Source organism: Peromyscus eremicus, chromosome 3 (assembly GCF_949786415.1).
Source record: "Peromyscus eremicus chromosome 3, PerEre_H2_v1, whole genome shotgun sequence".
Lineage (NCBI taxonomy): Eukaryota > Metazoa > Chordata > Mammalia > Rodentia > Cricetidae > Peromyscus > Peromyscus eremicus.
In genome coordinates this window covers 148,575,548-148,596,949 of record NC_081418.1, presented here as the reverse complement: position 1 = coordinate 148,596,949, position 21,402 = coordinate 148,575,548, and the positions used below count along the sequence as shown (strand labels likewise).

Here is a 21,402-nt window from a genome sequence, read left to right as displayed (position 1 = left end):
ACTTTTTCCTTTTAATATTCCGTATCATGCTGTTAGGCTAAAATCATACAGTTTAAGACTTTGTTACAACTATATGACCCTTGCAGAGAAATAATATTTTTCTTGGAGCTGGAATGATGGCTTAGCACTTAAGTACTTGCTGCTCTTCCAGAGAACTCACAATGAATAGCCCACAGCCACCTGTAACACTTAGTCCAGGGGATCCAATACCCTCCTCTGGCCTCCCAGGGTGCCCACATATGTGACATATACATTGTCTTAGCTACTGTTCTATTGCTGTGAGGAGACACCATGACCGACCAAACTCTTTTTTTTTTGGTTTTGTTTTGTTGGACAGGGTTTCTCTGTGTAGTTTTGTGTTGGTCATGGTGCATTTAATGAACAATTCTGTGTCAGCTGTCACAGAATGACTTGTAAAGAGTCTAAACCACATTTACAGAAGTGCTGAGAGAGCTGGGGTGAGTGCTGAGAGCACAGTCCTAAGAACTGAGCTGAGTACTGAGAACACAGTGCTAAGGGAGCACAGTGCTGAGGGAACTATGCTAAGCCCCAAGAAGCACAAGCACTTCAGGGCTCATCAAGGTTCAGTAAAACGCAAGGGCTTTAAAGAGGAGATGCACTTTGTGGAGAGTAAGAACTCTGTCACCCGAAGACAATGTGTGTGAGCAGACCAACCGCCTGTCCTACCTGCACTTCCCCAAGGCGATCAAGCTGCTCCTGCATCTGGTTCCTGGTGACAGTGACATCATATTCTAACTTGTCATATTCTCTCCAGGCTCGTTCCAGCTCCTAAAGTCAAAATATTCATTATTTTAAAGGGGACCCAAGCTTTAATAGTATTGTTAGTATACTTAAAACCTCCCAAGATTTCAGAAAACTGTATGGTTTATTTTGGGCAAAATAAAACTATCTCTTAGCAGTGCTGGAGACGGAAGCCAAGAACATGGTAAGCAAGTGTTTTATTGAGTTACACCTCCAGCACCCAAGCAGAAACAGTTATAACTCACTCTCCTTTATGGTTTTCTCTTTTTCAAGACTCAATTCATTCAGAGAATGCATGTGGTGTTATTTCAGAGTCTGGCTTATTTTATTTAATGTAATGACTTCATCCAGTTTCATCTATTTTTCTGCAAATGCCATGATTTAATTTTTCTTTATGGCTGCAAAATAATCCATGGTGTGTGTGTGTGTGTGTGTGTATGAGACATTTATTGGATTTTGCACGTCTAGGCTGGTTCCATTTCTTAGCTCTTGTGGCTGTTGGTAGTAACTCTGAATGAACATGTGTCTCTGTGGTGTGCTGACTTAGTCTTCTGGGTAGATCCCCAGGAGTGGAGTGGTATAGTTGGAGCATCTGCTAATTCTATTTATTTTTATTTTTTATTATGTGTGTATATGTGTGGGTAAGTGCATGTGAGTAGATGCCCCTGAATGTCAGAAGAACTCATCAGATCCCCTGGAGCTGCAGTTATAGACAGATGTGATCTGCCCCATATGGATGCTAGGAATTGAACCTGGAGCTTGAAATAGTGAAGCCTTCTCTTCAACCTGTTTTCAGGAACCTCAAGACTGATAATCACACAGCAGTGTACATCCTCATCAGTGGTGGATAACAATTCCTCACATCCTCATAACGATTCCTCACATCCTCGTCAGCATTTGCTGGCCTTTGTTTTCTTCTATTTTTGGTTGTGAGCCTGGCCTCTAACAGCTCAGCCATCTCTTTAGCTCTTTAGGCCAGGTTTTCTTTTTCTTTCTTTCTTTCTTTCTTTCTTTCTTTCTTTCTTTCTTTCTTTCTTTCTTTCTTTCTTTCTTTCTTTCTTTCTTTCCTTCCTTCCTTCCTTCCTTCCTTCCTTCCTTCCTTCCTTCCTTCCTTCTTTCTTTCCTTCTTTCTTTCTTTTTTTCGAGACATGGTTTCTCTGTGTAGCTTTGGAGCCTGTCCTGGAACTCACTCTGTAGTCCAGGCTGGCCTCGAACTCACAGAGATCCGCCTGGCTCTGCCTCCGGAGTGCTGGGATTAAAGGCATGCGCCACCACCACTCAGCTCCATGTTTTCTTTAAAACAATTTTTTTATTTATTAACTTTAAGTATACAAGTATTTGCCTGCTTGAAGGTATGTATGTATATTGCACTATATGAGTTCCTGGTGCTCAAAGGGTCAGAAAGGGCATCAGATCCCTTGGAAATGGAGTCATGGATGGCTGTGAACCACCACATGGGTGCTGGAAACTAGGAAGAGCAGTAAATGGTCTTAACCACTGAGCAATCTCTCCAGCACCATCATTTTTTTTGGAGACAAGATCTCACTATGTAACCCTGGCTGGACTTGATTGATTTTGTAATGACCCTCCTGTCTCAGCTTCCAGATTGCTGTGGTTAAAAGTATGTGACACACTGCACCTGGTTTATATTGGAAAATATAGACATGGCAACACATGACTGTAATCCCTGATATTTGGAAGGTTGAGGCAGAAGCAAGGTCTTCCTGGTAACTTAGCTAGATCCTGTTTAAAAAAGAAATAGGGGTGGGAATGCAGAGTTGTAGAGTGCTTGCCAACTATATGCAGGGACTTGGGTCAATTCCCAGGAAGAAATAAAACACTGAATAGTTTGTCTGACTGTGAATACTAGTCTCATTACTGGCTTCAGCAGACTTTTATCTGAATATAAAAATTGGTCTCCTTTAATAAAAAGTTCTCTAGCAATCTTCTATTTAAAAAATATATCCACAGTTCATTTCTTTACTTTTTATTTGTGTGTGTGCTCATGTGGAAATCAGAGAACAATTTGAGAGTCATTTCTCTCCTTTCACCATGTATGTTCCAGTGACCAAACCCAGAACATCCGGAAGCAGTACCTTTGTTGGCTCAGCCATCCTGCTGGCCTTTTTGTTTGTTTGAACTTTCCATCTTGTAATTTGGATACAACATAAGAACAAAAAACACTAGCGGACGATCTCTGAAGAAGGGAAAAATGAGGCTTGGAACCTCAAAGGACAGCAGAGGCCAGGCCAGGGCAAGAAAAGTATTCAACATCACGGGACATGATGGGGGAGGCAGAGGCAGGTAGGCTCTGGGAGTTCCAGGCCAGCGAGGGCTACACAGCGAGTCCCTGTCTAAAAAGGGGGAGGGGAGCCCCAGGAGATGGCTCCATGGTTACTAGAACTTGTTACTTCTGCAGAGGTCCTGAGCTCAGTTCCCAGCACCATGTCAGCCAGCTCTCAACTGCTGTCACACCTCTAGGGAACCCACATAAATAAAAATAAATCTTTTTTGTTTTTGTTTTTTGACACAGGGTTTCTCTGTGTAACAGTAAGGCTGTCCTGGAACTCAGTAGATCAGGCTGGCCTCAAACTCGAAGAGATCCGCCTGCCTCTGCCTCCCAAGTGCTGAGACTGAAGGTGTGCACCACCACCACCTGGCTAATGAAATACATTTTAACATATTTAGGAATTTTTTTTTTTTATGACCTTGCCTCAAAAATTAAAAGGAAAAAAAAAAAAGAATTTCTATTTGCATACTACGTAAGAAGCAGAAATACTTCTCTCAGTAAATATCTACCTCATAAAGAATAATGACTCTAATTATAGAAAAAGGCTGCCCTTTGTTTTTATGTCCCTAAACACAAGTATACCAACAAGAATTAATATTTCTTTCTTTTTCTTTTTTAGAGGTAAGATCTCACAACACAGCCATAGGCTGGCCTTAAACCTCTAGCAATTCTTCTGCCTTGGACTCCTGAGTGTTAGTCTTACAGGGTGTGACACCATATTTGGCTTAACATTTTAAGATTGTTATTATGGCTGGGCAGTGGTGGTGCACGCCTTTAATCCCAGCACTCAGGAGGCAGAGGCAGGCGGGTTACAGAGTGAGTTCCAGGAAAGGCACAAAGCTACACAGAGAAACCCTGTCTCAAAAAACCAAAACCAAAAACAAACAAACAAACAAAAAGATTGTTATTATGATAACAGTCTTAGAGACAAATCAACAGAGAAAAGACAAAAACTGTAGTTTTGTTGTTGTTTTTTGAGATAGAGTCTCACTATGTGGCTACGGTTGACCTCAAATTTACAGAGATCTACCTGCCTTTGCCTCCTGGAGTGCTGGGATTAAAGGCCTGTGGCATCATACCCAGTTTAAATGACCTTTTTTTTGAGACGGGGTGTGGCCTCTAGGCCTGGCTCTCTGAGTGCTGGGATCATAGGGCATGGTACCAGGCCTGGCTCTACCACTGACCAAATGGCCACGCCTCTCTCTCTTTTAGGTTGCACGTGGTGACCCCCGAATTCTCTCTACTATCAGGCAGCTCTTGGACTTAGTCTCCCAGTACTGTGCCACCAGGTCCTGATCCAGGCAGTTGGAGGACAGTCAAAGGACTCACAGCAGTGGCTCGGGAGAGCTCTCGACACGTGCTCAGCAGTCCGTTTTGCAGGTCGTCCCTCTGCAGCACCACCGTTTGGATGGCGGCTGGGTTATCTGCATTCATCTCTATTTCCTGGCTGGCTGACAGCAAGGCTTGCTCGAGCGTGTACTGTTGGAATAAAGAGGACTACACTGAATGTTCTGCATCCCTGAGCTCATTCACGTGTCTCTGGCTACCAGTGTCATCATCATCAGCATAGGCAGCAACATCAACTGTACACAGGAAAGGTAATCGCCCTACTTTCTCTTTGTGCAGCTGCTGCAACTTCTCCTCCAGAGCACGGACCACTTTGTCCTGTTCACACAATCTGCTCAATTTGGCCTAGAAAAGAAGATGTCTGTCATTAGCAATTGAAAGTCTCTTGTAACAAAGGGAAGGGAGTCATTTAAAACAGTCATGGGATATCAAATAGAGCTTTGTAAAAATTAATTCTTTTAATTGAAAAAACTTTTTTCATACAATATACTCTGATCACACTTTCCCCCATTAGGACATTTTTATTTCAATGAGAACCACCAAAAGTAAAATGTGGCATAAGCCTTTAATCTCTGGAGGCAGAGGCAGGCAGATCTCTCCAAGTTACGGCTCAATCAGGTCTACATAGTGAGACCCTACTTCAAAAAGAGTAAGAACATTCAAATACTCAAATAAACACAAGGGGAGAAACAGTTTCAGTGTGCTATTCAGCTCACATATCTCAAAACACTCTTAACAATCATGGATGCTGCCGGGCGGTAGTGGTGCACGCCTTTAATCCCAGCACTTGGGAGGCAGAGCCAGGCGGATCTCTGTGAGTTCGATGCCCACCTGGGCTACAGAGTGAGTTCCAGGAAAGGCACAAAGCTAAACAGAGAAACCTTGTCTTGAAAAACAAAAACAAACAAACAAACAAAAAAACCAATCATGGATGCCATCTCAGACTATAGGAGCACGCTACGATAATTGACATTTTTCTTTTTCTTTAGGCTCTGGGGATGGAATGCAGAGTCGTAGGAATGCTAAGCATATGCTCTACTGCCAAACTACAGTCTCCTAGTCTAGGCTGGCCTGGAACTTCCTCAAATCCTCCTGCCTCAGCTTTGCTGGGATTGCAGGAATGTACCAATATGATTCCTGGCTTTATCTGTAAAAATTCTTAATAATAGTTGGGCTTAATGGTGCATGTGAGAGGCAGAGGCAGGAGGATCTCTCTGAGTTCAAAGCCAACCTGGTCTACAAAGAGAGTTCTGGGGGCCAGAAATACTTACATCAATATCTACCTCTTCAGGTCTGTATTTGTATAATGTGCCTCTACATTCATCTTGTGACAGCTATAAGAAAAAAAAAAAAATGCCACAGAGCAACTTTAAAAATCGTATTTAAGTAACATAGTCTATAGCAAACAATTTAAATTTCTGTCAAAATGACTGTGTGACAAGCAGGATTTTAATGATTTTTATACTTCTAGAAATTTAATTCAAGCACAAACCGGCACAAAAGTAGAGAACACTTAGCATAGATACAGTATGCAAGATACATTGAGAATGATGCCAACGTAAGCTTGTCAAACAAGAAGCTGGCCAAACAAAGTTAATACAGCACCTTCCATTTTCCACTGTAAAGACAAACACTACTTTGATGGAAAACGGACAAACACAATCACAGCCGTTTGCATCAGCATGTCCAGAGAAAGCATCTGTCACAGTGCACACACACTCACACAGTGTGTGCACTCAAATCAACACATCTTAGCACAACCGCATTAACAAGACCTAGAACACACCGTATACATATATGCAATATAAACACACATACACAATAGAGACTTATCTGGTTCTTCTGTCTTAAGAACTAAAAGATAATGAGGAAAAGGGCGGGTTTAATTGCAAAGAGGAAATCACTTGAAGGCTCATAAAACTGAAAGCCTATGCTATAAGTTATGAATAAACAAATTTCAAAAGAGGTTTATATCTGTATCTGACAGCATTTGTATGATATTGTAGACAACTATTATTCTTGTAGTGTTGGGAACTGAACTCAGTGCCTCATGCATGATTATCAACCACTCTACAATGGAGCATATACTACTTCCAGCCTTGTAAGGAATTATTTTTCCCTGCACTGAAAATCTTTTATTAAGTTCTTCTAATTGTCTTTGTCACATGAATCCTTGTTTCTGACTGTGCTTACCAAGAGTTCCATAGCCATCTCAGTCAGTCATACCCAGAGCACACCACAGCCTCTGCACGCATCATTTCACTGTCTTTTGATTTTATATTGACTGCTAGACAGCAACAAAAACACATTAGGCAAAATTGAGCTGCACCTTATTGTATGTTCACTACATGGCACATTTTCACGCACTGTCAGTTTAGGAGTAATACTCCCCAATATAACCTAGTTTGGGGAGCTATATTTTATATATACATGTATAAATCCATAAGAATGTGTTTGATTATATGTCCCCTCTGTAAAGATATGCTTGACCATTATAATTTTAAAACAAACAGCAGAGAACGCTAAATGGATCTAGAAATGTGGATATCAAAAGGTTAAAAAATTCAAGCATTCCCAACATACAAATAAATCCTGGAATTACATATTTCATCTTATGACTTTACTTCACATACCTCATGCAAATGAATTGTGACTATTTAAGGTATGCAGAATGACCATTAAACCATGAGGTCTTATAGAAATGAATATTACATGAAAAATGAATCTGATGGCAAAAGAATACTTGTTTACTATTGTAGGTAAAGATCAGCCAATAGCATCCTCACAAATGTTGGGTTATTCTAGACCAAAGCACCTGGGTCCAAGGAAGCGTTGACCCTTTTCCCTGGAAAAGGGACCAAGAGTGCGCTTTCAAATGCTTCTATCCACGATACCAACTGGAAAAGGTCAAAATGAGTTTTTACACTCAAGAACTTGAAGGTAAAAGGCAGTAAGATGTTCTGGTACATTTTTGCTTCGTATTTAAAGTTAAACGCATAGCAGCTTTACTAGACCATGACATGTGAATGCAGTGAGCAGAGTGCTATGTCCAAGTTAAAATTAGGAACTGCATCCTGTGCCCAAGGATCAAGGAAAAGAGAACAGCCGTCTATTAAAAGGAGTTTATGATGATTGTTTAGGACCCTGCTGTTCTGTTTTAACTTAAGAGAGCCATTTAAGACTCATCATTTTCTTATCAGTTGCCACAGCATCAAAAGTGTCTACTGAATAGTTACAACCTTTTGACAGGACCTTGTGATGTAGCCCGGGCTGGCCTGGAACTTACACCCATCCTCCCCAGTGCTGAGATTATGGGCATGTGTCAGCTCACCCAGCTGTTCCAGCTTTTGAGTGACGTCTTCATAGTCAGGTGAATACGTCATATTCACAGGATACTTATAGTTATCAATGGACATGTTCTTTAAATAAATTACTTTATGTGTATATGTCATGTATATGCAGGTACCTAAGGCGGCCAGAAGAGGGTGTTGGATTCCTAGGAGTTAGAGTTACACACAGTTGGTTGTAAGTCACTCTACACGAACTAGGGACTTGGGTCTTTGGGAAGAGCCCCAGGTGCTCTGAACCACTGAGCCAGCTCTCCAGCGCTCCCACTCCTTTTTTTCAGACAGGGTCTCATGAAGACCAGGATGGACTCAAAAACAAACAAACAAAAACAAAGAAACAAACAAAAAAACCAGCCAAGGATGATTCTGAACTTCTGATCTTCCTGTCTCTACCCCACAAGAGCTGGAACCACAACAGTGTGTTACTAAATAATAATAGTACTGTACTTTTCTAAATCACAAAAAAAACCCAAATCAAAACCAAACCCCACCCCCCTTTTCTGGTGTGTGTACGGGAGGGTACACCCCATCACACTGCCATCCAGCTGCCTTTCCTTCAAGAGCTGCAGTCAAGCCTCTCTTGTCAAGTCTTCTTGGTTTCATTTCCTCCTCCTTCTCCTGATAGTTGTGCTGGGGACCGACCCAGAATCTGGCAGCACTGAGCCTTAGTCTTCCAATGTTGGCTTTTCTCACTTTCACTACAACTGGCTTGCCGCTAACTTAAAATAAAACTACGTTAATTAAAACGTAACTTTTAGAGCTGGGCATGGTGAGGCATGTCTTTAATCCCAGCACTCAGGAGGCAGGGGCAGGTGCATCTTTGTTTGAGGCCAGAGTGATCTACATAGTGAGCTGTCAGAGCTACATGGTGAGACCCTGTGCAAAAAACAAAACAAAACAAAAATCCTTTCCCACCAACAAACAAAACTCCAAAATTAAAAAACAAAACAAAAACAAACTACAATAACAACAAAACCAAACAAACAAAAAAATGAAACGAAACTCAACCTTTAAAATCCCGTTCGTGATGTCTCTCTCACATGTACACACAAAAACATTCTAAAAAGAGTTTTCAGTTACATTTTAAAACCATTAAACATTTTTTAAAAGTGATGTGTTTTATGTGTGGATGCACATGTGAGTGTGGGTGCTAGGAAAGGGTGTTCAATCCTCAGAGGTGAGCTCTGGAAACCAAACCCAGGTCCTATTCAAGAGCAGTATGCTCTTAATCACTGAGACGTCTCTCCAGCCCCGATTTTGGCTTTCTCTCTTCCTTTTTTTTTTTTTTTGTGACAATCTTACTTTGTACCACAAACTGGCCTTGAACTCAGACCAATCCTTCTGCCTTACCCACCCAAGTGCCTGGGATTATATATGTGAAACATCATGCCTGGCTTTGGAAATACTTTTAGTTTGACAATACACTATATCCAATGACCTAAAAAATAGTCAGCTAGGGATGTAAGCTGGCAGAGCTCTTACCTAGCATTCATGAAACCCTCAGTTCAATCCCCAGAACCAAACAAAACTGGGCAGTTATATATGCCTGTGCTCCCAGCATGGGAGGGTAGAGGCAGGAGGATCACAAGTTCAGTGTCATCTTTATCGAGTTCCTAGGCAGCCTGGTGTAAATGAGACACTATTTAAAAACAAAAACAGTATTAACAGCCAGGCATGGTAACCAAATATTTTATCCTAGCATCGAGGAGGCAGAAAGACAGGGATACTTGAATTCAAGGGCAGCCTAGCTACAGAATGAGTTCCAGGCCAGCATGGGCTACATAGCAAGACCCTGTCTCAAAACAAACAAGCAATGAAAAATAAAACAAAACAAAACAAAACAACCAAAACAACCCATAAAACCTCCAACCAAAAACCAACAAGGCCAAGCAAACAATGCTCATAGCACTAGGGCGTTTGCTGGCATGCATCTTCCAGAACGGTTCATCAGATGAGGAACTTCATTAGCCATCACCATCTTATAAAGCCCACAGTAAAAGAAGTGTGACATGCAAAATGACCAACAAATTCAGAAGATTTAAAAAAAAAAATTTTTTTTTTTCCGAGACAGGGTTTCTCTGTGTAGTTTTGGTGCCTGTCTTGGCTCTCACTCTGTAGACCAGGTTGGCCTCGAACTCACAGAGATCCACCTGGCTCTGCCTCCCAAGTGCTGGGATTAAAGGCGTGCACCACCACCGCCCGGCAGATTTTTTAAAAATCTTGATGCAGAAGCTGGAGACCCAGCTCAGTATGAGCACTGGCTACTCTTTCAGAGGACCTGGGTTTGATTATGTCTGTTCCAGGGGATCTGATGCCCTCTTCTGGCCTCCTTAGGCACTAGGCACACATGTGGTACAAGCCAACCACCTCCACACATAAAATAATAAAAATAAAATAAAACAATAACTTGATATTTGTTTAGATTTTTTTTTTCCTGGAGCTGAGGACCGAACCCAGGCCCTTGTGCTTGCTAGGCAAGTGCTCTACCACTGAACTAAATCCCCAACCCCTAGATCTTTTTCATTTGGTCAATTTGTAGAAAACCCACTGCCTAGGTGGGTTTTCAGGAGGCCACCTAAGGAGAATATGCAAATTAAGGTGGTCCCAGCCAGACTTGGTGGCCCATGAAGACAGCATAATCCCAGCATTTAGGAGGAAGCAGGACCTGATCCCAAAACAAAGCTACAGAGGTGGTGAGATGGCTCCGTGGGTAGAGCACTTGCTTCTGAGCCTGCAGAACTGAGCTGGATCCTGGAGATGATGGGGTGCAGTGGGAGGCGAGAATCAATTCTAACAGTCCTCTGGCTTTCACACATCCACCGTGGAGGGTTATGCACATGTGTACACATACATCAAATGCTAAGATGTCACTTCCATTTTCTTAAAGTAAAGCTGCTTAACTTTAAATATTTAGTATTTGGTTATCTCTTGTAAATTAACGATGTTTTCAGTCATTAAGCATACTTTAAACATTTTGAAAACTGGGCCCAGAGTAGGCTTCATCTTTTAGCATCATGTAGTTCTGCTACCTGACCACACCACACTTCAAAGACAGAGGCACCTGGGCCTTTCCAACCAGGGCAAGATCACACGTTTCCTTTTATCAGGTGCTTCTCACATTTGAATTAGGATCTATATTCATTTTTCATGTGAGATAATTCTTTCCTCTTCATTACGATGTAAAAATATTCCAACAGGCCATTGCCCAGAGAACTGGAGGGTGCTGAAGTGAAAGAAGCCGATGCTGTTGAACACAGAGCCAGGAACATTTAGACCATGGATAAATAATAACTGGAAGCAATGGACAGAAACATGTGACTTCATTTGCAGATCTGCAGGTTACCAAGGTTCCTAAGTCAAAGCCTACCTATTCCCCGACACATTGTGAATGTGTGAGAAAGGAATAAGATGGCGAACACCCTGACGGATGCAGGAACAGTAATACAGGAGAACCAACAGCCCTACTATGTTACAACTGTGGGCTAGGCTCCGCTCCATCAATATAGAAACTAGATAATCACCTCCCACATAATGAGAAGGTACTAACGCTGGAGTAGGAGAGGTTTGGAGGACTGTGCTTAAAAGGAAACAGTTTTACAAATCTTTCTCCCTGAAATCCATTTGTAATGCCTTCAGAGTTAATGTACAGAAACCTAGTAACCCTTGCTAAGTGTACTGCAGACCTCCAAGTATCTATCAACCACATGATGTAAACAAAAGCTTTAGGAAGATGACACACTTAATATTCAACGGCAAGTGTTCAGCAAAGCCATGCTAAGGGTACCACAGCATCTTGGGGAGCATGGATGAAGCGTGGTTTCCCAAACAAACAGAAACAAAAGGTAAAAACACTGATGTTATGAGGGAATCTGAGGATAGACAAGGCTGTCACTGAGGGGTTTTGCAGATGACAATGCAGTATCATTCACTGTCCAAGACCTTACTTGTTGGTACAGTTGTGGTCTTAGCGCCGAGTTCTCAATCATTGTGTGAACCATGGTGATAATAGGTTCATTTTCTTTCATCTATTTCAAATCAGGAGGAGCATACAGCAAACATCAGTTTACAGCACAGGTAGATTTGAAAGACGACACTGTAAATATATCCTCTACTTTAGTATCTTCCTAACAGTGCAGTTAGTTGCTTACATTTCACCCCATGGTTGCACAGACTTAATGCATACCAACAATTTCAAGCAAGCACCTAAAGCTATAAAATACACCAAAGGTTATAAAATCAACCTCACTGACTGCTACAGTGCTACAATCAGATTTGACTTTAATCAATACAGCCAATTAATAGCTACTTTTACATATGTGAGATGATAAAGCATTAAATATAAAAAGACAACTTAAATTTTCTAGAGGGGGCAATCTGTGAATTTAGGAGAAAAATGATATTGTTTCATTTTATTCAGTAATAAAACTGAAACAAAATGCAGTTCTTTATAAGGCTAGTCAGAAAAAAAAATAGTTCTCTAAGGATATTAAAATTTTATAATACCCAATATTTTTATCACTTAGATAACATATTTTATTAAAATTAGTCTTGACAGGCATTTTTATAGACTCTTGGATTTTCTCAGTATAATGGTATATGTAGAATTATTCAAAGACATTTAAAATAAAACTTATTCAGTAAGGACTCAGTAAATCTCCTTTGCTCTTGTCATGGCAGGATGAAAGTGTGACTCACATTTCCAGCTATATTCTACTTCATTACGGTTTCTAGAAAAGTACAGTTTCCTGCATCAGGCTTTGTAGCTAGCTAGAGCATTCAAAAGACAAGCATTCTGATATGGAGAGGAAATGGCGAACAAAATTTTCAGCATTTCTAAGCAGACAGGTCTGGTGTTTACCATTGCAGTTCATTTAAGTGATTTTCCCAGGGTTTAAGGAATGTGCTGTCCACAGCATTTGCAAAAGCACATGACTATCCTGTACTAGAGGTCATAAAAACCTCAGAGCGCAGCACTGCAGCCAGATTCTACTTTCATCAATGTAGTCAATTAATGCCATATATTAGGACAGGTGATAAAGCATTGTAATGCACAGGATAATCTAAACTTCTGAACCAAAAGCCGATTTAGAGCAGTGGTCCCTCTCCCATATACACTGGAACCACCAGACACAATTCCCAGGCAACTCTCCTGTGCGTCGAGGATCTCCATGCAGAGAGTAACCCAGCCGTTGGGTGGTTTGCTCTAAAAGCCCTTGGACAGGACGACTCACATCCTCCCTGGGGTCCTGTTTACTCTTTGCTTTTAGTGGTTTTGCCAGACATGAAAGCTATGGACCAGAAGTTCACTTCTGGAAATGCTGGGCCTGTGCTGGAGAACTAACTGAGAATATTTTAAAAAATTAATTTTATGTGTATGGGTATTTTGCCTGCATGTATGTCTGTGCAGCATGTGCATGCAGAATCCAGAAGGCATCAGATACCCTGGAACTGGAGTTACAGACAGTTATGAGCTGCTATGTTGGGTGCTGGGAATGGAACAGGGGTTCTCTGGAAGAGCAACCAGTGTTCTTAACCACTGAGTCATCTCTCCAGCCTGGACCTCTCCACATCTTACTATCTTTGTTTTAATGTGGGAACCCACCCAGTGCTCATGTATGTAAACACAGCCTCAGGGTGGTGTCAGCCAGTCTCAGCCCCAGAGCACTGGAGGATGGGGCCAATCTCCTGTCTGGTTCACCTGGGTAATTCCCCAGTTTACTTGTGTAACTTCCCCAGTTTCTGTTCATTTGTCAAAGTTTAATGTGATGAGGCCCAGGGTACCTCTGGCTGTCTTTCCCCCTTCACTCTTTGCTCTCACCTTGGTATCACTTCCTGTTGTGGGATAGTCTTTATGTACACAGTAAAGATGTGTCTTTGCCTAAGGCGCCTCCTGATTGATTTAATACAGAGCTGAATGGCCAATAACTATGCAGGGAGGGAGAAATAGGTAGGACTTCCGGGGAGAGAGAGGAACTCTGGGAAGAAGAGGTGGAGAGACACCAGCCATGGAGCAAGTCAGATGTACAGAATGAAGGAGAGGAAAAAGCCACACTGCAGAATGTACATTAATAGAAACAGGTTAATTTAAGTTATAAGAGCTGGTTGGGAACAAGCCTAAGCTAAAGGCTGAGCTTTCATAATTAATAAGTCTACGTGTCGTTATTTGGGGGTTGGTGGTCCAAGAAAGTCCAACAAGAAAGGCTCACTACAATTTTCCAAAGTAAACTTCTTGCAAACAAGAAGGAAACTCACACTATAAACTCCACTTTCTGATAGAAACATGAAAGAACACAGTGACAAACAGAAAACTGAGATGAACTCAGTTGAGAGAATGTGAGGAAAAGAAGGAGCTTTTGTGATTAAGGTTAAGACAGGTGAAATAGTTATCACCAAGGCTCAGATCCTCAGCAATAATTAACTATACTCAGATAGGCACTGGATAGGTCAAGTTAAGAGATCAGAGGACTAACATGTAGGTATTAAGTCCACAGTTGGGATTCTAACCCACCCAATGTCCGGTTAGTTTTCTTTTCTTTTCTTTTCTCTCTTTTTTTTTTTTTTTTTTTTTTTTTCCGGAGCTGAGGACCAAACCCAGGGCTTTGTGCTTGCTAGGCAAGCGCTCTACCACTGAGCTAAATCCCCAACCCCTAGTTTTCTTACAATTCTGCCATCATGGTGTCCTATTCTATTCAAGGGCTTTCTGGACTTCGCCTTCCAGGCTCAAGTATGCTGGAGATGGGGAGGGGAGAAGGGAGTGGAGGGAGAGAGAGAGGTGGTGAAAGGAGGGGGGAGAGAGGGAATGAGAAAGAGAGAGGAAGGAGGAGAGGAGATAGAACGCCCCTGCCCCATCCCGCACCCCCCCACAAAAAAACCAAAACAACAACAGATTATAGGGAGGTGGAGGTAGGAGGTTCAAAGTCAGCTTGGTTATATGAGACCATCTCAACCACAAAGGAAGAAAAAGGAAAAAGAAGAAAGAGTTGGAGAAGAAAAATCAAGATCAAGAGTAGGCATGACGGGATGGCGAGATAGATAGCTCAGCAAGTTCAAGTCAGGATCTCCAGGACCCATGTGGAGGAAGGGGAGAACTGACTGATCCCCATGGACTGTTCCTCTCTTGTGCACGCACAGCAAATTAATTAATTTTTTTTTTTTTTGAGACAGGGTTTCTCTGTGTAGTTTTGCGCCTTTCCTGGAACTCACTTTGTAGACCAGGCTGGCCTTGAACTCACAGAGATCCGCCTGCCTCTGCCTCCCGAGTGCTGGGATTAAAGGCATGCACCACCACCGCCCAGCTAATTAAATTTTTAACAAAGGAGCCAAGATTGATACAAGATTACTCTTGGGGTCTGGAGAGATGGCTCAGAGGTTTAGAGCAGTAACTGCTCTTCCAGAGGATCTGGGTTTGGTTCCCAGCATTCTCATGGTAGCTCACAACCATCTATATAACTCCAGGTCCAGGGGATCTTCTGACCTCCTTGGGCACCAGACACAAATGTGGTGCACCTATCTACATGCAAGTGAAACAACACATAAAGTAAAAATCTAAAAGAAAATTTAGAAAGAAGCAGTATTAAAAGTGACTTTCCCAGAGCTTGGGTGAGTGGGAGATCCCAGCTGGATCAACAACAGAGAGGGAGAACAAGGAATAGGAGACCATGGTAAATGAAGACCACATGAGAATAGGAAGAAACAAAGTGCTAGAGAGGCCCACAGAAATTCACAAAGATACCCCCACAACAGACTGCTGGCAATGGTCGAGAGACAGTCCGAACTGACCTACTCTGGTGATGGGATGGCCAAACACCCTAATTGTCGTGCTAGAAACCTCATCCAACTACTGAGGGATCTGGATGCAGAGATCCATGACTAGGCCCCAGGTGGATCTCTGGGAGTCCAATTAGCGAGAATGAGGAGGGTTTATATGAGAGAGAATTGTTGAGACCAAGGTCGGATAAAGCACAGAGACAAATAGCCAAACAAACGGAAACACATGAAATATGAACCAATGGCTGAGGGGTCACCAACTGGATCAGGCCCTCTGAGTGGGTGAGACAGTTGATTGGCCTGATCTGTTTGGGAGGCATCCAGGCAGTGGCACTGGGTCCTGTGCTCATTGCATGAGTCGGCTGTTTGAAACCTGGGGCCTATGCAGGGTCGCTTGGCTCGGCCTGGGAGGAGGGGACTGGACCTACCTGGACTGAGTCCACCAGGTTGATCTCAGTCTGTGGGGAAGGCTTTGCCCTGGAGGAGATGGGAATGGGGGGCGGGCTGGGGGGAAGGTGAGGGGGGCAGGAGGGGGGAGAACAAGGGAATCTGTGCCTGTATGTAGAACTTAATTGTATTGCAAAATAAAAATTAAAAAAAAAAAAAAAAGTGGAAGGAGAGAATGGACAGACAGCAAAAAAAAAAAAAAAAAAGTGACTTTCCCACTTGGGAGGCAGAGCCAGGTGGATCTCTGTGAGTTCGAGGCCAGCCTGGGCTACCAAGTGAGTTCCAGGAAAGGCTCAAAGCTACACAGAGAAACCCTGTCTCAAAAAACCAAAAAAACCAAAAACCAAAAACCAAAAACCAACAAACAAAAACCAAAAAAAAAAAAAAAAAAAGTGACTTTCTTCCTCCTAAGTATTTAAGTACCCCTTTAGAAAATGTACTGTAAAAGGTGGTAGGCTTTAGTTCCTGACTTCAGCCCCTGGGGCCTGGCACTCTCCTGAGCTGCTTCCTGTCTTCTCCAAATCACCATTCCCAGCATGCTATTTTCTGTTGTTATTGCCTACCTGAATCGGCAGGAAGATTTCAGGGAAAGAAGAGAACCATCTAAATCCGGTCTTCACTGCTCTTACTAACAGGGAAGTTAGAATGGACGGGGGGGGGGGGGGGGGGGGGGGCGGTAGGGGGTGGGGAGTGTTTGGAAAACCAAATGAGATGCTCACTGAATGGGGCAGCACAGACTGGACTCAATGGGTTCTGCGGAGGAGGACATGGAACTGGGAGGGAGATGTGTCATGGGGAGCCTGGGGGAGTGGATATGATTGAAATACAACACACATGTATGGAATTCTCAAAGAGTAGATAAAAATATCATTAAAAATACAGACCTCAAGTAGTTTACTAGCTCTTCAAACAATGAGATAGTGTATTTCAGAATAAAGCAGAAAGTAGCGGAAAAGCCTACCACAGAATTGTACAGCTATTGGTCTTTATGTTTTGATTTTGTGAGACAGGGTCTAAGTTTGTAGTCCAAGAGGCCTACAACTCATCCTATCTATCTCCCAGCAATCCTGGCACTTCAGCCCCTGAGCCCTGGGACTAAAGGTATATACCACCATACCCAGCACTGCTGTGACCTTTAGATTATCTCAGTCATCATTGTCCTGAGAGGTGGTGAGAAAAGTCCTGCTCTATGCTCAGGCTCTTCAGTCCTGCTTTCTGACAGGCGGTCAGTCCCTGCTTCATTTATAGGAGGCTGCCAGCGGCAGAAGACAGGCATTCACCTCTGAAATAGCTCAGGGGATATCTTCCGGCTCTACTTTTTCCAAATAACGTTAGAAATGAATGGAATTTAAATGAACTCAAGCTTTCCTTAGGGTGGCTTGGTACCTATAGAAGGCTGGAGGAAGGCTGCATTGATTGCTTCTACTTAATGCAAGTGGCAGACAGCAGGAGCTGAGAGGAGAGTCAGCCAGAACCCATTCCTCTGAGGTGTGTACTGTACAATTTGCCCGGGGCCTCTTCTCTGATCTGCTGTCTAATTTGTGGTTCTATAAAACTGATGAGTCAATCTATAAATCCCGGACACCCAAAAATGCCTGCAAAAACAACAGAGTCGGTCAGCTCAAACATGTTACTGCAGGAACAAGACAGACAGTGAGAAAGTTTGAGCTGAATGAGAAACTCCACTCAAAAAAATTATAATCATTTTACATATATATAGCTATAGTTAGATACAATGCATAACACAGTTCAAAAACTGTCATTTCAGTGCATTGCTAGAAACAATTTTTAAATGTATTTAAGGAGAGATTATCTTTAGATAACCTTTTGTGAGTGTGTATGTGTCTAAGCTAGGGGTCAACCTGGTTGTTTCTCAGGAGCATCCATCTTGGTTTTTTTTTCCCTCCCTTTTTTGAGACCCTCCTGGGACCTGAGGCTTGCTGGTTTGGCTATGATAGCTGGCCAGACTGTTCCAGGGATCACCTGTCTCTACCACAAAAGTGACGGGACTAAAAGTGTGTCCCACTATTCGGGGCTCTGGGGGTGGACGACAAGCACTTTACCCCCAAGGTAACCTGAAGATCATATGCATTTAGATACAGATGAGTTTCTGTTCATGAAAGTTTTACATCCTAAATGTTATCTATAAATAGTCAAATGTTCACTAACAGAAGTAGTTACATTTAAGTGCAAAGTATGACTCAAAACATCCATTTCTATAATTACTCCTGTTATAAAATTTAAAAATGGAAATAATGTAACTATTTCAGAACCTGAGAAAAAGGCCAATTACTTGAAAACTCTGCTGACAGGGACTACAAATCACCAGTATTTCACCATATTTCAACGGTGAACACTAGTATGGCATAACTGCAAGCCCGAGACGGGATCTGCGCCACTCTGGGAAACGGATAAAGGACTGAAAAGCATCTCAGGAACAGTGGTGGGTACAGCACACTCATCTGTCTGGCCATCCCCAAAGTTCCATCCCTGTAACTGCACCACGTACTTCACTGAGAGGACTAACAACAAATCACAGCAAACCATTAGGCTTATTTTCTTTTATATATATTTTTTACTGGAGCTAAGGACCGAACCCAGGGCCTTGCACCTGCTAGGCAAGCGCTCTACTGCTGAGCTAAATCCCCAACCCCCATTAGGCTTATTTTCAAAGGTTCTCGGTAACCGGATTCATGCTTACGCTATTATTTTAAGGCTAATTTTTACAACATCCCACAGGTTTTCAGAATGATTTATGGTTGGTTTGCTTGTTAGTCAGGTTACGATTTTTTGAGACGGTCAGTCTTGTAGTTTTGATCTTCCTGCCTCTGCCCTGCTGCACCACGGATGTGGGCTACTTTGAAAGGCGCTCTGGTTTACAGTGCAAAGGAACTGTAAAGACAGTTCATTTCCCACAGACCCCAGGAGCTTTCTAGAATGTGCAGTGGGTATCTTCATTATACTGCTGTCAAAGTACACTTCAGTGCTGTGACTGAGTTTCACCAGGCAAGGCTCTGCAGTGGAGATCTGAATTTGGGTAACAAAATGCTGGTTTCTGAAGCATTCCAACAGGTAAAACCATGACAAAAATTAATGGGAAGTATGTAAATTATATACTAAGAAAGTCGCTTTTTTAAAAATTAAAATGACTGAACATGTCTGCAAAGGGTTATGCTGGCATGAAATCTTTTTTTAAATAAAACTTATAAAGCTGCATTTATCACTTTCTTTCAAAGATGTAAGCATCTGTCTTATAACATTTCCCACAGGAACTTTATTTGATATAACATTCAAATCTACACAGTTTAAGACAAGTCAAAGTAAGGTTTAGCTTGATCTGTATTAAAGAATTCATTCGTTAGCAGAAATTAAGTCTGATAAGATACCAAGGCCCACTAACTAAGCAGACAACAGTGTCTAAGACACTAAAACCCGGGACAACCCTGCTTTACTGATACTTTCCACTTTGTTTGCCTTTTGGAGATAGGGTCTCAGTCTGCAGCCGCCATACCTGTCACTTCACGTGTGACGATTGCCCTTGGCCACCCACCACTCAAGCAACGGGGAGAACCCCAGGCCACTGTTAAACAGGATCTGCACACTGGGCAGACCACAGTGTGGGAGGAGACAGCACTCAGGCAGCTAAGGGCGGCCTCCAGCAGATTCCATGCACCCTGAAGCTGTCCTTAGGGAATCCAGAACACTACTGCTGTCCTCCCCAACTGCCAACAGGACATCCATAGTGTTCATTCCTTCACTGGTTACCCCCCAGCTCAGCTACACCTCAGTATGTAAGAATTTTCATGAGCTATAAGGAAACACAGAGGATACAAGCTCTCAAGCTTAGGTGACTCTGTTTATATTATCCTCCATTGACTCTCACAAATGCCTTTTTTTTTTTTTTTTTTTTTTTTTTTTTTTCGAGACAGGGTTTCTCTGTGTAGCTTTGGAGCCTGTCCTGGAACTCACTCTGTAGCCCAGGCTGGCCTCGAACTCACAGAGATCCGCCTGCCTCTGCCTCCCGAGTGCTGGGATTAAAGACGTGTGCCATCACCGCCCGGCCACAAATGCCTTTTGCCTTTTGGTCAGGGCTCTTTACTGTCACTTGTTGAAGTCATGTTATTAATTAAAGTGATTGAAATACTTAAGCAGCCATTAAAATTGTAGTATAATTGGTAAATTTTAATTGGTGTCATAGTAAGAAAATTCTACAAACCCCACCTGATGATCCAAATATATGGTGTTCCTTTGAAGATGATGTGAAAGAATTTCATTCTAGTAGCCATCAACCAAGGAAAGAGGGACAGAGAGCAAATCATCAAAAGGTCAATTGGTAATAAGAAAAACAGTGTAGTATCACAGCACACAACTTTCACAAACATGCTGTCAGTGTACAGATGACATATTCAAGTGTATAAAATTGTAGACACTAAGTTATCACGTAGGAAAACGCTTGCAATGGCTTTAGCAGATAGAAGCTTCACATGCCCATCCTTTTCGCTGCTACAGCCCTCCCTTCTCACATAAACAGAGGCTATTAACCCTTTGAGAGATTTCAGACCAGTCTCCAACTTCCTGATTGTCCTGTACCACATCTGGAGTGCTGGGATCACATGTGTGAGCTGAGAAACAGTATGTGTTCACTTTTCCCCCCGTAAGAACAAAAGGCTTATAATGAATTTTCAACTTACTGCTTCATTTGAAAACACAAGCTTTCAGTACCTGTTTTATCAGATGTGGAAGTCAAAGTATTTACTGAGCCGCAGCACTATCCCGAGACCCCAGTGCAGCTCCCTCCTTCCTCCTCCCAACCAGCCAAAGAGTCAAAGGCCAAGAAGCAACGCATCCTCACTGTATTTTCTCACTACTGTACATGCACGTAAATAAGCTGAATTCTCAAAGGGTCAATAGGAGACTGTAATGTCCCTGCGATGATGGTACAGGCTCATGCTTGACACCAAGGACACAGAATGCACTGATGAGTGATGATGCCAGACACACGTCTCCATAGCTGACCTTTGGGCTGTGGGCCTCAAGTTTGAGCTGCATGAGCTGTGCTAAGGTATGCTCCCGGATACTACTCAGTTCAGCTTGCTGCCGTCTCAGCTTTATGAGCAGCAGCGTAAGCTCCTCTGGCTGAAGGAGTACAATTTAAGAATCCAAACAGTGGAAAACAGATTAATTGTTGTCTTAAGTGACAGATATTAAACCAAGATTTCTTGGCAAGTTTCCTCTTATGGTTGGCATCATAGTGCCTAAGCACTATGATGATAGGTCCTACATAAATGCATAGACATCTAGAGAGACAGAAGGAATAGTGTTACTTTACAGCAAAACAACAGGGCATTTAGGCATTTTCTCAGAACTCACAAGAGTATGTCAATGTTAAGCATAAAATGCACAAACCCACCATAAAGCTTTGCACAGAGAACTGTTAAGTTA

The 21,402-nt window shown here is 42.4% G+C and overlaps 1 protein-coding gene across 4 annotated transcripts in view; it reads right to left on the bottom strand.

Moving 5' to 3' along the window:
- The window catches only part of Plekha5 (pleckstrin homology domain containing A5), a 75,812-nt gene that overhangs the window by 23,325 nt on the left and 31,085 nt on the right, over window positions 1-21,402 (bottom strand). For 3 of the 4 annotated variants that reach the window (XM_059258733.1, XM_059258735.1, XM_059258734.1), the window contains 5 exons: window positions 20,182-20,235; window positions 5,671-5,733; window positions 4,664-4,744; window positions 4,382-4,531; window positions 688-789 (listed from right to left, as the gene is read on the bottom strand). In XM_059258733.1, the coding sequence (XP_059114716.1) occupies window positions 688-789; window positions 4,382-4,531; window positions 4,664-4,744; window positions 5,671-5,733; window positions 20,182-20,235 (450 nt within the window). The remainder of the gene's footprint in view (window positions 1-687; window positions 790-4,381; window positions 4,532-4,663; window positions 4,745-5,670; window positions 5,734-20,181; window positions 20,236-21,402) is intronic. The other variant, XM_059258736.1, reaches the window with a different exon arrangement.